The sequence below is a fragment of the Scyliorhinus torazame genome, unplaced genomic scaffold, assembly GCF_047496885.1.
Source record: "Scyliorhinus torazame isolate Kashiwa2021f unplaced genomic scaffold, sScyTor2.1 scaffold_81, whole genome shotgun sequence".
In the NCBI taxonomy this organism is placed as follows: Eukaryota; Metazoa; Chordata; class Chondrichthyes; order Carcharhiniformes; family Scyliorhinidae; genus Scyliorhinus; species Scyliorhinus torazame.
In genome coordinates, this window is record NW_027307808.1 from 310078 (window position 1) to 326828 (window position 16751).

At 46.3% G+C, this 16751-nt stretch overlaps 1 protein-coding gene across 1 annotated transcript; it reads left to right on the plus strand.

Annotated features, from left to right (window-relative positions):
* Nucleotides 1-1237: 1237 nt before the first annotated feature.
* LOC140405568 (probable G-protein coupled receptor 139) lies at nt 1238-11314 on the plus strand. The gene is made up of 2 exons (XM_072494127.1): nt 1238-1538; nt 9759-11314. The coding sequence occupies exons 1-2, from the start codon at nt 1322-1324 to the stop codon at nt 10658-10660; spliced, it is 1119 nt and encodes a 372-aa protein (XP_072350228.1). The 5' UTR covers nt 1238-1321; the 3' UTR covers nt 10661-11314.
* Nucleotides 11315-16751: the final 5437 nt, after the last annotated feature.

Below are 16751 nucleotides of genomic sequence, written 5' to 3' on the forward strand. Positions count from 1 at the left end.
GACTACTCCTTTCGTGTTTCTGACTTCCACCCATACTGACTCAGTAAACAAAACCTCTTAGACTACCTCCTTTTCTGCAACTGTGATGCACTCCCTAATTAACAGTGCCACTCCCCCTCCTCTTTAACCTCCCTCACGGTTCTTCTTAAAACATCTAAACCCCGGAACATCTAACAACCATTCCTGCCCCTGTGAAACCCATGACTCCGTAATTACCACAGCATGGTGGTTCCAAGTACTGATCCATGCTCTATGTTAATCTCCTTATTCTTGACACTCCTTGAATTGAAACAGACACACTTTAACCCATCCCACTGAGTGCAACTTTGCCCTATCAACTATCCATCGTTTCTCACAGACTCGCTGATTATTACTGCTGCCCGTTCAATAGCTACCCTATCATCGGATCCGTATCTCTGGTTCCCATACCGCTGCCAAACTAGTTCAAACCCTCCCGAAGATCTGCAGCAAATCTCCCGGAGAGGGTATTGGTGCACCTTCAGTTTAGGTGCAACCCGTCCTTCATTAACAAGTCTCACCTTCCCCAGAATGTATCCCAATGATCGACATATCTGAAGCCTTCCCTCCTGCACCAGCTCTGTAGCCACGCTTTCAGCTGCACTCGCTCTCTGTTCCTTGCCACACTAGCACGGGGCACCGGCAGCAATCCTGAGATTACTACTCTGCTGGTCCTGCTCTTTAGCTTCCAACCTAACTCCCTAAAATCACTTTTTAGATCCGCAACCCCATTCTTAGCTATGTCTTTGGTGCCAATGTGCACCACGACTTCATGTTGCTCCCCCCCCCCCCCCCCCGCACCCCCTCCTGCCCCCGCGTTAAGCATCCAGTATACTCGATCCAAGACATCCCTGACCCTCGCACCCGGGAGTCTCGTTTCCCGACCACAGAATCTACTATCGTTCTCCGAACCATTGAGTCTCCTATCACTATCGGTTTTCTATTCTCTCCCCTTCCCTTCTGAGTCACAGAGCCAGTCTCAGTGACAGACACCTGGCCGCAAAGACGTTGCCCTTGTAGGTCCCCCCTCCCCCTAACAGCACCCAAAACGATGTAAATGTGTTGGATTGAAAGGGGTTAACCTGCCCTGTTTGTTCAGTGACTGTAATTAATGTCAGTCTCTATGGATCCTAACCGTGTCACTGGAGGGTTTCCCTCTTCCATTAATAAGGGATTCCTTTCAATGTGTTATTGCAAACTGTCAGCAGGAGCATCAACCCCAACACTGACAGAGATCAGCCGCTCCAGAGAGACCGAGAGGAGGGAGCAGAATCTGAGAATAATCGATCGGAACGTTGCAGCAATGGATCAAAACCTGTCAAGAATCGATGGGAGCGTTGCAACAATGGATCAAAAGCTGAGAACACTCGAATGGAACCTTCCAACAATAGACGGAAGTTTAGCCCTGGGTTTCCTCTTTTACACTCAAGGTTATATCCCTTTAGCATGGAGGATCATGGACATTCTTATTAGAATTCAAAAGGGTTATTATCCCCTCCTGGCTATTGTTGGCGTCCCTGGTAAGTCTCCTTGCACAGTTATTCATTGTATGAACCACATTAAGTGGATTATTGCTGTCGTCATTTACTTCTTGGAAAGATTGAATCCGTGTTCTTCAGTTCCAGTCACTAATGTAATTTCCTGTGCTGTCTTTTCATTCCGCTCTCGGATTGATGTTGGAGGCTGGTTCTAACCTTCACCCTCTCATTGACACTGAAATGATTTATATCCAAACCGTCTCTACATTCCAACCCTACAACTTGCTATCGCCACCTCATTCTTTACACGGCTTAAATCCGGATTCGACTATTCCAATGATATTCTACGCACACAATTAATGTTTCAAAACTTCATGAAGCCCAGCTAATACTCCACTCAGCTGTCCATATCCTACTTCCCACCCTGCTACCTATAATCCCTGTGCTCACTCATTTACATTGGTTCCCAGTCTAGCAATGTTCCAATATAAATAATGTCATTCGGTGATTGAAATTCTCTCCCACCAATTTATACCATTCCCATGTCAATTTCCAATGAATGTGAAATGAGTTAATGTTCATTACTTGTCCAGTTGTGTAACTGGAACGTTAGTGGAGTTTCTGGAGGTTTTATTGCGTGCTGCTGCTTATATTCAGGGAGGTCAGAGGATTTGATGACACAGCTTTGGAAGAGGTATGGGGACTGTAGTTACCTTGTATCTGGATCTGGAACATGACTAACACATGGAGCAAAGGCTTCAAAGAGGGGGAGCTCTGTGTAGAGAGACGTGGAGGGGGCTCTGTCCTAACAACCCGGTTTTCACAAGAACACTTTTACACTTTAGCCCACACGTAGACCAGGTGCAGAGTATGTGGCGACCCTGATTCAACCAGGAGATTGTCACAGCGCTGTGTCACCGCCTTCAGTACGAGCTGGAGTCTCACTCAGGGTGAGGATGGTGTTGCCAGTGTTCGTGTATGTGACTGCTGCATTGACCTTCTCTTTTTCCACAATGTAGAAGCTCGTCTCTGCCATGGTGACGATGGAACTACGGTAGCATTATGGAGGATTATTGTATAACAAAACTGGTTTATTGAGAACAAGGAAAGGGTGAACAATATACAAGCAAGGGGGGCTCAGAAACAGGTGTTCACTCCACAGCTGCCGAGACCACGTTGCCCCTCCCGTTCTCCCCCGCCCCCCCCCCTCCCACACACACACACACTTGTTCACCATTCACCCTAATGAGGTAGTATTGGTTGAAGTCAGAAATAGGAAAGGAGCAGTCACCTTGTTAGGAGTTTTCTATAGGCCCCCCAATAGTAGCAGAGATGTGGAGGAACAGATTGGGAAACAGATTTTGGAAAGGTGCAGAAGTCACAGGGTAGTAGTCATGGGTGACTTTAACTTGCCAAATATTGAGAGGAAACTCTTTAGATCAAATAGTTTGGATGGGGTGGTGTGTGTGCAGTGTGTCCAGGAAGCTTTTCTAACACAGTATGTAGATTGTCCAACCAGAGGAGGGGCAATATTGGATTTAGTACTTGGTAATGAACCAGGGCAAGTGATAGATTTGTTAGTGGGGGAGCATTTTGGAGATAGTGACCACAATTCTGTGACTTTCACTTTAGTAATGGAGAGGGAGAGGTGCGTGCAACAGGGCAAGGTTTACAATTGGGGGAAGGGTAAATACGATGTTGTCAGACAAGAATTGAAGTGCATAAGTTGGGAACATAGGCTGTCAGGGAAGGACACAAGTGAAATGTGGAACTTGTTCAAGGAACAGGTACTACGTGTCCTTGATATGTCTGTCCCTGTCAGGCAGGGAAGAGATGGTCGAGTGAGGGAACCATGGTTGACAAGAGAGGTTGAATGTCTTGTTAAGAGGAAAAAGGAGACTTATGTAAGGCTGATGAAACAAGGTTCCGACAGGGCATTGGAGGGATACAAGGTAGCCAGGAGGGAACTGAAGAAAGGGATTTGGAGAGCTAAGAGAGGGCATGAACAATCTTTGGCGGGTAGGATAATGGAAAACCCCAAGGCCTTTTACACATATATGAGAAATATGAGAATGACTAGAGCGAGGGTAGGTCCGATCAAGGACAGTAGCGGGAGATTGTGTATTGAGTCTGAAGAGATAGGAGAGGTCTTGAACGAGTACATTTCTTCTGTATTTACAAATGAGAGGGGCAATATTGTTGGAGAGGACAGTGTGAAACAGACTGGTAAGCTCGAGGAAATACTTGTTAGGAAGGAAGATGTGTTGGGCATTTTGAAAAACTTGAGGATAGACAAGTCCCCCGGGTCTGACCGGATATATCCAAGGATTCTATGGGAAGCAAGAGATGAAATTGCAGAGCCGTTGGCAATGATCTTTTCGTCCTCACTGTCAACAGGGGTGGTACCAGGGGATGGGAGAGTGGCGAATGTCGTGCCCCTGTTCAAAAAATGGACTAGGGATAACCCTGGGAATTACAGGCCAGTTAGTCTTACTTCGGTGGCAGGCAAAGTAATGGAAAGGGTACTGAAGGATAAGGTTTCTGAGCATCTGGAAAGACACTGCTTGATTAGGGATAGTCAGCACGGATTTGTAAAGGGTAGGTCTTGCCTTACAAATCTTATTGAATTCTTTGAGGAGGTGACCAAGCATGTGGATGAAGGTAAAGCAGTGGGTGTAGTGTACATGGATTTTAGTAAGGCATTTGATAAGATTCCCCATGGTAGGCTTCTGCAGAAAGTAAGGAGGCATGGGATAGTGGGAAATTTGGCCAGTTGGATAACGAACTGGCTAACCGATAGAATTCAGAGAGTGGTGGTGGATGGCAAATATTCAGCCTGGATCCCAGTTACCAGTGGCGTACCGCAGGGATCAGTTCTGGGTCCACTGCTGTTTGTGATTTTCATTAATGACTTGGATGAGGGAGTTGAAGGGTGGGTCAGTAAATTTGCAGACGAAGCAATACGAAGATTGGTGGAGTTGTGGATAGTAAGGACGGCTGTTGTCGGCTGCAAAGAGACATAGATAGGATGCAGAGCTGGGCTGAGAAGTGGCAGATGGAGTTTAACCCTGAAAAGTGTGAGGTTGTCCATTTTGGAAGGACAAATATGAATGTGGAAGACAGGGTTAACGGTAGAGTTCTTGGCAATGTGGAGGAGCAGAGAGATCTTGGGGTCTACGTTCATACATCTTTGAAAGTTGCCACTCAAGTGGGTAGAGCTGTGAAGAAGGCCTATGGTGTGCTCGCGTTCATTAACAGAGGGATTGAATTTAAGAGCCGTGAGGTGATGATGCAGCTGTACAAAACTTTGGTAAGGCCACATTTGGAGTACTGTGTACAGTTCTGGTCACCTCATTTTAGGAAGGATGTGGAAGCTTTGGAAAAGGTGAAAAGAAGATTTACCAGGATGTTACCTGGAATGGAGAGTAGGTCTTACGAGGAAAGGTTGAGGGTGCTAGGCCTTTTCTCATTAGAACGGAGAAGGACGAGGGGCGACTTGATAGAGGTTTATAAGATGATCAGGGGAATAGATAGAGTAGACAGTCAGAGACTTTTTCCCCGGATGGAACAAACCATTACAATGGGACATAAATTTAAGGTGAAAGGTGGAAGATATAGGAGGGATATCAAAGGTAGGTTCTTTACCAAGAGAGTAGTGGGGGCATGGAATGCACTGCCTGTGGAAGTAGTTGAGTCGGAAACATTAGGGACCTTCAAGCAGCTATTGGATAGGTACATGGATTATGGTAAAATGATATAGTGTAGATTTATTTGTTCTGAAGGGCAGCACGGTAGCATTGTGGATAGCTCAATTGCTTCACAGCTCCAGGGTCCCAGGTTCGATTCCGGCTTGGGTCACTGTCTGTGCGGAGTCTGCACATCCTCCCCGTGTCTGCGTGGGTTTCCTCCGGGTGCTCCGGTTTCCTCCCACAGTCCAAAGATGTGCAGGATAGGTGGATTGGCCATGATAAATTGCCCTTAGTGTCCAAAATTGCCCTTGGTGTTGGGTGGAGGTGTTGAGTTTCGGTGGGGTGCTCTTTCCAAGAGCCGGTGCAGACTCAGGGGGCCGAATGGCCTCCTTCTGCACTTTAAATTCAATGATAATCTAGGCAAATGTTCGGCACAACATCGTGGGCCGAAGGGCCAGTTCTGTGCTGTATTTTCTATGTTCTATGTTCTATTCGTCGGGGTTAGTATATTCACACATGATATGGCCTGAGCTGGTTACGTGAGCAGAAAGAGGTCACCCGTTAAAGTAGCAGCGCTATCACGTTATCGCCTAACGTTCCTCTGTCACATGCAAACAACGTGGGTCATTTACAGTGTACAAGGAAAGGTTGAGACATGAAAATCAGGCAGTCCAGAACATTCTTTCAGAGGGTTAATCTGTCAGGATTTTCTAAGCCTCGGTTGCTCGCCTCAGTCCGCTACCCGGCTTCTCCAGCAATGAAGAGTGGCATTGCCAGCAGCAGGAATTTACCTGGAGGGTCCGACCACTACATTTGGTTGCCCCCCTCGACAACTCCCTCAGGGGTCAACGGTGAGTCCGCTTTTGAACCCTCCAATTGCTCCTTTCCGCATCTGATGCGAGGGCAATGTGATGCCAGATGGTTCCAACTGTTCAGCCATTGGTGTGTGGCCTCAGAGCTCCTTACATGGCCACCGGCTGTCTTGCAGGCCCACCATATATGAGGGTGGGCCAGATCACCACAATTCTAAAACCAAAGTGCGCCTGAAACAAAATGTATAACAAAGACTTGGCCACCCACTTTAAATGACGTCTCCTTTAAACAAGTCCTGCTGCGTCTTTTGAAAGACCTGCTGCACCTCCAGTCTCCCCGCCATATTGGGAAAATTATGTTCCTTCGCTCTGCTAGTTGATTCCAGATGGTATAAGATTTGGTAGGAGCGCGGTGGGGGTTGTGTGATACGAGAGAAGGTCGTTAGGCAAATTGAACAAAGAACAAAGAACAAAGAAATGTACAGCACAGGAACAGGCCCTTCGGCCCTCCAAGCCCGTGCCGACCATGCTGCCCGACTAAACTACAATCTTCTACACTTCCTGGGTCCGTATCCCTCTATTCCCATCCTATTCATATATTTGTCCAGATGCCCCTTAAATGTCCCTATCATCCCTGCTTCCACCACCTCCTCCGGTAGCGAGTTCCAGGCACCCACTACCCTCTGCGTAAAAAACTTGCCTCGTACATCTACTCTAAACCTTGCCCCTCTCACCTTAAACCTATGCCCCTTAGTAATTGACCCCTCTACCCCGGGGAAAAGCCTCTGACTATCCACTCTGTCTATGCCCCTCATAATTTTGTAGACTTCTATCAGGTCGCCCCTCAACCTCCTTCTTTCCAGTGAGAACAAACCGAGTTTATTCAACCGCTCCTCATAACTAATGCCCTCCATACCAGGCAACAATCTGGTGTCGTTCCTACCAGTATCCAAAGCGGTTCACTTGTTACTCAGGGGAACGACCACAGGAGATCCCTGTACTGACTGCTTCCTCCTGTATGTGTGTTTGTCTATCAGTATCTGTGCGTATGTGAGTCTATGAGCTTTTGTGCCTCTGCGTATGTGTGTGTCACCTGCGTATGGGTGGATGTGAGTTCCTGTGAGTCTCCGTGTGTTTGTTAGTTTGTGTAGAGGTGCGTGTCTCTGGGCATGTGTTTGTGTCAGTGTCTGGGTGTGTGTGGCTCTGGGTGCGTGGGTGCTAATGTGGGTGTGCATATGTTTGTGTGTGTGTTCATTAGCTTTGCATGTGCATGTGGGTGTGTTTGTCTGTGTGAATATGTGTGTGGGTCGATTCCGTGTGTTTGTGGTTATGAGTGTGCGTGCGTCTATGTGGGTGTGTTTGTTGGTGAGTCAGTATGCGTGTGTGCTTATGGGTGTGTGCCTGTATGCGTGAGTGTGTACAAGTGTGTGTGCCTGGCTGTGTGTCAGTAAGTGGATGTCTGTGAGTGTCCATGTGAGTGTGTGTCTGTGTGTAAGCGTGTGGTTTTGTGGGAGAATATTTTGGAGCAATTCTATGTGTATGAGTGCGTGTGTGCGTTTGAGAGTGATTATCTAAGTGTGTGTGAGTATGTGTGTGTGGTGTGTGTGCGCATGTGAGAGTGAATATGTGAGTGTGTGTGCCTATGTGTGTGTATTTACATGTGTGTGAGAGATTGTTTATGGATGTGTATGCCAATTTTCTTTGTAATTTTCTGACTCTGGGAGTGTGGAAGTTTGTGCGTGTGGGATTTTGTGTGTGTGTCGGAGTGCGTGTGGGTATCCTGCATTGTGGCGGCTGGTGTGTGTGGATGCGTGTGTGTGCGTAAGGGTGTGTGTGGGGCTGTTTGCGTGTGTGTGAGTGTGGATGAGTGTGAGTGAATGTGGGTGCATGTGTGTGCATCTGATTATGTACGTGTAAGTCTGCGTGGCGAAGTGTGAGAGGGCCTATGAGCATATGCGTGTGGGTGAGTATGTATGTTTCTGTGTGTGAGCGTATTCGTGTGTGTATGCTAGGTATGTGTGCGGGTGTATTTGAATGGGTTTGTGTTGGTGGGGGTTTGTGCAGGCATGTGCGTGTGCATATCTGGGCTTGCGTATGTGTTGTGTGTGTGTGTTTGTGTGAGTGAATGTTTGTGTGTCTGCACGTACAGTTAGATGTGCATTGTAGCTGTGTGTTTAGGTGAGTGTGTGGATGTATTTGTGTGGATGCCTGTGTGCGTGTGAGTATGTGTGCTTTTGTGTGTGTCTGAGTGTGTGGCTGTCTGACTGCTTGTGTGTGTGGTTGCGCATATGTTTGAGACAGAGTGTTTGTGAGTCTTTATGGCGGTGTGTGTGTGAGTGAGTGCTCATGTCTAGATGTGTGTGCGGCTGCTTGCCTAGGTGTGGGCGTGTGTATGTTTGGATTTGTCAGTATGTGTGCGTATCTGTGTATATGAGCTTTTGGATGCGTGAGTGTATTTCTGTTTCGCTTTGAGTGAGCGCCTTTCTGTTTCCATGTGTGTGTGCTTGTGTCTCTCTGTGCGTGTGTATTAATTTTCCTGTGTCTGTTTGTCTGAGACTGTGAGTATCTGTGTCTGTGTTGCCATCTGTTTTGAGTGTTGTGTATTTGTGTCTGGGAGTCTGTGTATTTGTGTCCCTGTGTCTGTAAGAGGGCATATTTGTCTCATTATGTATCTCTGAGTATGTGTCTTTCTGTCTCTCTGTGTCTGCGAGTTTCTGTATTTTTGTCTCTGAGTCTGAGTGTGTCATAGTGTCTCTGTGTATGTGATTATATGTATCAGTCTCTGTGTAATTGTGAATGTGTTTATTTGTGTCTTTGTCTTTGCAAGTGTCTGCATTGTGTGTCTCTGAGTGTGTACTTGTATCTGTGAGTGTTTTTATTTGTGTCTCTGTTCTTGTGAGTGTGTGTTATGTGTCTCTGCTATCCCTTTGTGTCTCTGTGAGTGTGTGTATTTGTGAGTCTGTGTATTTCTGTCTCTGAGTGTCTGTGAGTTTGTGTATTTATTTTCCTGTGCCTGCGAGTGTGACTTTTGTGTCACTTTGCGTCTGTGAATGTGTGTATTTGTGTCTCAATATATGTGAACGCGTGCATTTGCATCTCTGTTTCTGTGTGTGTGTGTATTTCTGCCTGGGAGTTTGTGTATTTCTTTCTCTGTCCGTCTGTTAGTTTGGTATTTGTGTCCCTCTATGTCTGTGAGTGTATGTATTAGTGTCCCTGTGTATCTGTGACTGTGCATTTGTGTCGCTGTTGCTGTGAATGTGCTGGGATGTGTCTCCGTCTTTCTAAGTGGGTGCATTGTGTGACTGTGAGTGTGCATTTGTGTTGCTGTGCCTGTGAGTGTGTGCATTTGTGGCTGTGTCTGCGAGTGTGTGTATTAGTTTCACTGTCTCTGTCAGTGTGCGTTTTTCTGTCCCTGTGAGTGTGTGTATTCTGTGTCCTTGAGAGTGCGTGCGTATTTGTGCCTCTCTGCTTCTGATACTTGTGTCTCTGTGTGTCAATAAAAATATATTTGTGCCTCTGTATATCTGTGAGTTTCTGAATTGTGTCCCTGTGTTTCTGTGAGTGCGTGTATTTGTGACTCTGTGTCCGTCAGTGTGCATATTTGTGTTACTACGTGTCTGTGAGTGTGTGTATGTGTGTGAATCTATTTGTGTCTTAATTTGTCTGTATATTTTTGTCTTTGACAGCCCCACCTCAATCAACCTGGTAACTTTTTCCCCAGCCTGATGTATAATTTCATTGTTTATTTCCCTTCCTTTCAGCGAACCTCATCACAATTGTGATCCTGAAGAGAAAGAACTGCGGACTGTCCGAATGTGTCACTTGTTACCTCGTGGCCATGGCAGTAGGGGATCTACTAGTCGTGATTCTCGACCTGATATTGAGACACATTCCCCTTGTTTTTGCTGGAAGTTTTCAGTTCCTGTGGGACTTCCCCGTGTGTAATATCCACGCCGTCCTGCTTTATGCAGCCACTGACTGTTCTGTCTGGTTCACCGTCACTTTCACCTTTGATCGATTTGTGGCCATTTGTTGCCCGAAGCTGAAAAGTAAATATTGCAGCGAGAAAACGGCGGCTGTGGTTCTGGGAACAGTGACTGTGCTGAGCTGTTTGAAGAACATTCTTTGGTATTTTATGTTTACAGATGACTATAGGTTGGGGAACAATCCCTGGTTTTGTGAAGTTACAATGGATGTTCAGTACTCTCCGGTCTGGGGAGCGATCGAATTCATTCACAACATTCTAACCCCGTGTGTTCCATTTGTCCTGATTTTGCTGTTCAATGTTTTCACCGTCAGGCACATTGCCGTGAGCAGCAGGGCCCGCAGGAGACTCCGGGACCACGGCAGTGGGGAGAGTCCCAGAGACCCAGAGATGGAGAGTCGTAGGAAATCCATAATTTTACTGTTTGTTATATCGGCCAATTTCATCCTGTTATGGTCATTGTTAATGTTTTATTCTATATGGTGCCGGATGGATTATCTGGGGTATAAAACTATAAAGTTAGATTATTATGTTATGGAATTAGGATTCATGTTGGAGCTCCTGAGCTGCTGTACAAACACTGCGATTTACGCCGTGTCACAGACTCAGTTCAGACAGCAGTTGAAGAATGTGCTGAAATTACCCTTTAATACAATTCTTCAATTCATTAAATCCTGAGAAGAAAAGACACACACACTCTCTCACCCACTCCCACACCTCACTGCCGGTGAAACTGCCCATCGACAGCCATCCTCACCCTGATTTGCCACCCTGCGTGGCCAGGGGAATCAGTGGGCGGCCATTTTGCGTTGCAAGAAGGGCATGATCATGTTGGTTGCCGAGGAGTCGGTCGGGGTCCATCTTGCATTGTGGGGGGAGATAGTCGGCGGCCATCTTGCATTGCTGGAGATACAGTAGGAAGTCATCTTGCGTTGCCGGAGAGTTGGTCGTCGTGTCTTGCGCTCTCTGTGCGTGTGGGAGGCGCTGTCAGGTGTGCGTTGCCAAGGGGTGACTCCGAGAGGAGTAGCAGCCGACGCAGCGAGAACTGTAGCGGCCCCTGGCGGCACGAGAGGAGAAGGAAGAGGAGGAACAACGACAGCCACAATGGGGAAAAGACTGGAAGACATCTCAAAATAAATTTATCCACTAACAGAAATATTCTGTTGATGTTTCCAAACATATTCACAGAGCCAAGTTTGTGAAATGAAGATATTTCCCTTCTCAGCCATTTAATGAAAAACAGCAACAACATTTAGAATGTGTCAGGGAATGAAAGAGTTTCAGCAAAGATTCCACGAACGCGCATTCTGAATAGGATTAACTTCTGATAACTACCCCCACATTTACTAATTGCAGCCTGAGAACATGCCCTGCACTCGAGGAGTTTCCCTGATAAACGGTGGGTGGATGGCTGAGGGGTGATGGATACAGTTCACCAACAGTGCGCTTGATAAATGAGTGTTGGTGGGATGAGAGACAGAGTTCAGCGACAGTGTCCCTGAGAAACGGGAGGTTGGGTGAATGAGGGACAGAGTTCAGCGATAGTGTCCCTGATCGACGGGGGTTGGAGATAAAAGCACAGCGTTCACCGACAATGTCCCAGATAAAATGTGTGTGTGGGGGGGAGGGCTATGGATTACGAACAGAATTCACCGACAGTGTCCCTGTGATATGTTCTTGATTTATTTATGTATTTATTCATGGGTTTGAGTACTAATTGAATGCATGGGTGAAAAGCTGAAATGATTTAAGAAGACAATGACTGTGGCAACACAGTAATTGTTTCAACTATTCAACTTTGGTGTCATGGCTGTGCAGACATTTTTTCACAGAATGTTTCACGTAATTAATTGACTAGAGCATAATATGACAATGAACGTTTTTCAAAAATTGAAAGACTTGTATTTGGGGAACTTAGTAATAAAATGTGTCAATTTAATTTGTTACATCACGGTCTGTGTTCAGGCGCCGCGTGAGAAATGGTGTGAATTCTGCTGAGATTACGCTGAACTAACCTTGATGGTCATCTGTCAATCATAAGCATCGGCCTATGTTTCATCAATAAATCATCCTCTAGGTAAAGATATCCATTTGAACGAAGCAGGAGGTTTCAACTGGCTATTCGAAGCCAATGAGAGGGATTAGAGCTTAGATATGGATTCCCTCAAAAATAAGACCTCGTGGGCGATGGTTTATTCCGAATTCTTGAAACATCTATGGATTTCTTTTTGTTTAAAAGTGATTTATTTATACTTTGTTATGAATTAATGTTTGTGCTTTTCGCTTTGTTCTGACCAGTTTCTGTATTATTTGATCAATATTTTTATTCAGTTACTTTTTGTATTTCTGAATCAGCAGAATGGCCCATTTTCCAAAGCATCGCCCGTTTTTCTCAAGTTCGATAGGTAGCCAATACACATAGGGGAACAAAAATCCTTGCCTAAGTGATAAGGAAGGCTCAGTGGTGGAGGTCTGCAGGTTACCCATTGACTAACTTTTCAGGGTGGTACCAACCAATTTACCATCGGCACCTGAATCCTCTCCCTATAAATCTACCACCACCTTTTCTGAAAACTGACCAACATGTTTGACAAGTCATCACCCGAGGGACAGGAAATGGGACACATTATTTTCATGTAAGTAGGGCTTACAAATACACTTTAGTGCTAATAGAGGATTCTCTTGTTTCCTCCCCACCGACAGGTCTGTACAATTTACTGCTGTTGGGAATTCCACAGACCGATGGCATGCAGAAGCTGTTGCTCACTTTACTTCCTATAATGGTGCTTATTTTGTTTGTATCTACAGAGTCTCTCCTTGTGTCTTACGTATTTGGAGAATGTTCTGTGGGTTATATGACACATGCTATTCGTCATTCACCTTGCACTTGATAAACAGGCGGTGGCTGGGGGGAATGACGGTTAGTGTTCACCGACAGTGTTCGTATCAAATGGGAAGTAGGGGAGAACTGAGGGACAAAGTCCACCGACAGTGTCCCGGATGAACTGGGGGGGGGGGCAGAGTTCACCGACAGTATCTGTAGTGTTGGGTGTTCTGATGTACAGATGAACCAACACGGTTGTATTTGGTACAACGCTGTTTTATTTCAACTTGGTATTTACAGTTCTGTCTTGATACTCTGCACGTGGTGACTCCCTGTGTGTGATGTTAATCAGGTCCTGTCCTTGTCCTGGTCTTCAGATCTACTGGCCACCAGGTGTCGTGTTTCTTCTCTTATACTGTCTCTGTCCTTGTCTATGGTTGGTTGTCGTGTTGTGTGTGCTGATTTGTCTGTTGGTGTGTCTATCATGATGTGTGTGTTTGAATATCATGACATCTTCCCTTTTTTACAAAATTATGTGCCTACGTGGTTATAAATACGAATGTGTCGTGAGTGCATTTAAAAGTATGTGTGCGTGATATTTACAGCAGGTGCATGTGGCATAACTATATACATGGGGCTATGTCGGGTGTGTCATGCTAACGAGGTTGTACCATAACAAAACAGGAAGACGAAAAACATTGAAGTGTGGTCCGGTCAAATGATATCTGGAATGATAAAACAGTAATATGTTACAATACATTAGTGTTTCAACTTTAACGTGTGAACAGCCTCATAAGTCCAATCTAGTAGGTGTGCGACGAATTCGGGTTGACCGTCAGTGTGGCACTCCATTCATCGGCCGGATTGATGGTGTTGACCCTGTTCACATCAATGACTGAAACCCGGAAGGCATCTTGGTCATCTGTGTCATTTGGCTGGACGGTCCTGACGTGTCTGCGAGGTTGTCGGCGATGTGTAGGATCCATCGGTTGAACCGCTCGACAGTAGGCAGCGTAGTGGCCCATCTTTCCAATGGTCTGAGTCTCAAAGTGGCATAGGCCTGCATTTTCATGATCGCCTTGAACGTCTCTAACAGCAGGTCGATTGGAAGCAGGGTGGTAGAGAGCTGTCCAACCATGTTGGATACCGTGGGTCTTCATGAGTTATAGCACTGAAGACTTGTGCTCCAGAACTTGCTCGATCCCGAGACAAGCTGTTCCAGGACGGCTATAACACTGGCATCTACCCGGCAATGTGGAAAATTGCCCAGGTGCGTCGTGAGATAAAGAAACAAAGCAGCCAATTCCCGTCCTATCAGTCTATTCTCCATCGTCAGCAAAGTTATAGCACGGTGCTATCAAGCGCCAGTCACTCAGCAATAACCTGCTCACGGACGCTCAGTTGGCGTTCCGACAGGTTCACTCAGCTGCTGACCTCATTACAGCCTTGGTTCAAACCTGGATAAAAGTTCTGAATTGCAGAGGTGAGGCGTGAGTGACTGCCCTTGACATCAACGCAGCATTTGACCGAGTAAGGCATCAAAGAGCCCTAGCTAAACTGGAGACAATGGGAATCAGTGGACGACTCTCCCCTGGTTAGAGTCATACCTGGCACAAAGGAAGGTGGTTGTGGTGATTGGAGGTCAATCATCTCAGCACAAGGACATCACTGGAGGAGTTCCTCCGGGTAGTCTCCCCGGCCTAACCATCTTCAGCTGCTTCATTAATGACCTGCCTTCCATCATGAGATCAGGAGATATTTGCGAATGACTGTATAATGATCAGCACCATTCACAACTCCTCAGATAATGAAGCAGTCCGTGTCCAAATGCAGCAAGACCTGGAAAATATCCAGGCTTGGGCTGAGTTATTCACACCACACAAGTGTCAGGCAATGACGATCTCCTACAAGAATGGTTGGTATCATATCCCTTTGATATTAAATTGCATTACCATCGCTGAATCAACCATTGTCAACATTCTGGGGGTTACCATTGATCAGAAATTGAATTGGACTAGCCACATGAATATTGTGGCTTCAAGGGCAGGTCAAAAGCCAGGAATCCTACGGCGCGTAACTCACCTCCTGCCCCCAACCCTCCCCCTCCCCCCAAAGCCAGTCTATCACCGACAAGTCACAAGTCAGGATTGTAATGGAATACTCTCCACTTGCCGGGATGAGTGCAGCTCCAACAACACTCAATAAACTCGACACCATCCAGGACAAAGCAGCCTCGCTTGATTGCTCCTCCTGCGTCTATTGCTGCGTCCGGGTATTTGAATGCCCATGCCAGTACGCCCGCACTTACGGGAGGTCACGCTGTGTATGTGCGGCACACCAGTCACTTAAGTCGCTGGCTGGAGAGAAAGTTCCAGATCATTTTTCCTGAAGGAATCTGTTGAAGTCATCCCGTTTACTATAGGGCCCTGTTTAAATACACACTGTTAATTATAGGGAGCTGTTTAAATAGACATTGTTTACAGAATGACACGATTTAAATACTTGAGTGGAACATAGAACATAGAACATAGAAAATACAGCACAGAACAGGCCCTTCGGCCCACGATGTTGTGCCGAACCTTTGTCCTAGATTAATCATAGATTATCATTGAATTTACAGTGCAGAAGGAGGCCATTCGGCCCCCCGAGTCTGCACCGGCTCTTGGAAAGAGCAGCACACCCAAACTCAACAACTCCACCCAACACCAAGGGCAATTTGGACATTAAGGGCAATTTATCATTGGCTAATTCACCTAACCCGCACATCTTTGGACTGTGGGAGGAAACCGGAGCACCCGGAGGAAACCCACGCAGACACGGGGAGGACGTGCAGATTCCGCACAGACAATGACCCATGCCGGAATCGAACCTGGGACCATGGAGCTGTGAAGCAATTGTGCTATCCACAATGCTACCGTGCTGCCCTTAAGAACAAATAAATCTACACTATATTATTTTACCGTAATCCATGTACCTATCCAATAGCTGCTTGAAGGTCCCTAATGTTTGCGACTCAACTACCTCCACAGGCAGTGCATTCCATGCCCCCACTACTCTCTGGGTAAAGAAACTACCTCTGATATCCCTCCTATATCTTCCACCTTTCACCTTAAATTTATGTCCCCTTGTAATGGTGTGTTCCACCCGGGGAAAAAGTCTCTGACTGTCTACTCTATCTATTCCCCTGATCATCTTATAAACCTCTATCAAGTCGCCCCTCATCCTTCTCCGCTCTAATGAGAAAAGGCCTAGCACCCTCAACCTTTCCTCGTAAGACCTACTCTCCATTCCAGGCAACATCCTGGTAAATCTTCTTTGCACCTTTTCCAGAGCTTCCACATCCTTCCTAAAATGAGGCGACCAGAACTGTACACAGTACTCCAAATGTGGCCTTACCAAAGTTTTGTACAGCTGCATCATCACCTCACGGCTCTTGAATTCAATCCCTCTGTTAATGAACGCGAGCACACCATAGGCCTTCTTCACAGCTCTTTCCACTTGAGTGGCAACTTTCAAAGATGTATGAACATAGACCCCAAGATCTCTCTGCTCCTCCACATTGCCAAGAACTCTACCGTTAACCCTATATTCCGCATTCATATGTGTCCTTCCAAAATGGACAACCTCACACTTTTCAGGGTTAAACTCCATCTGCCACTTCTCAGCCCAGCTCTGCATCCTATCTATGTCTCTTTGCAGCCGACAACAGCCCTCCTTACTATCCACAACTCCACCAATCTTCGCATTGCTTCGTCTGCAAATTTACTGACCCACCCTTCAACTCCCTCATCCAAGTCATTAATGAAAATCACAAACAGCAGTGGACCCAGAACTGATCCCTGCGGTACGCCACTGGTAACTGGGATCCAGGCTGAATATTTGCCATCCACCACCACTCTCTGACTTCTCTCGGTTAGCCAGTTCATTATCCAATTGGCCAAATTT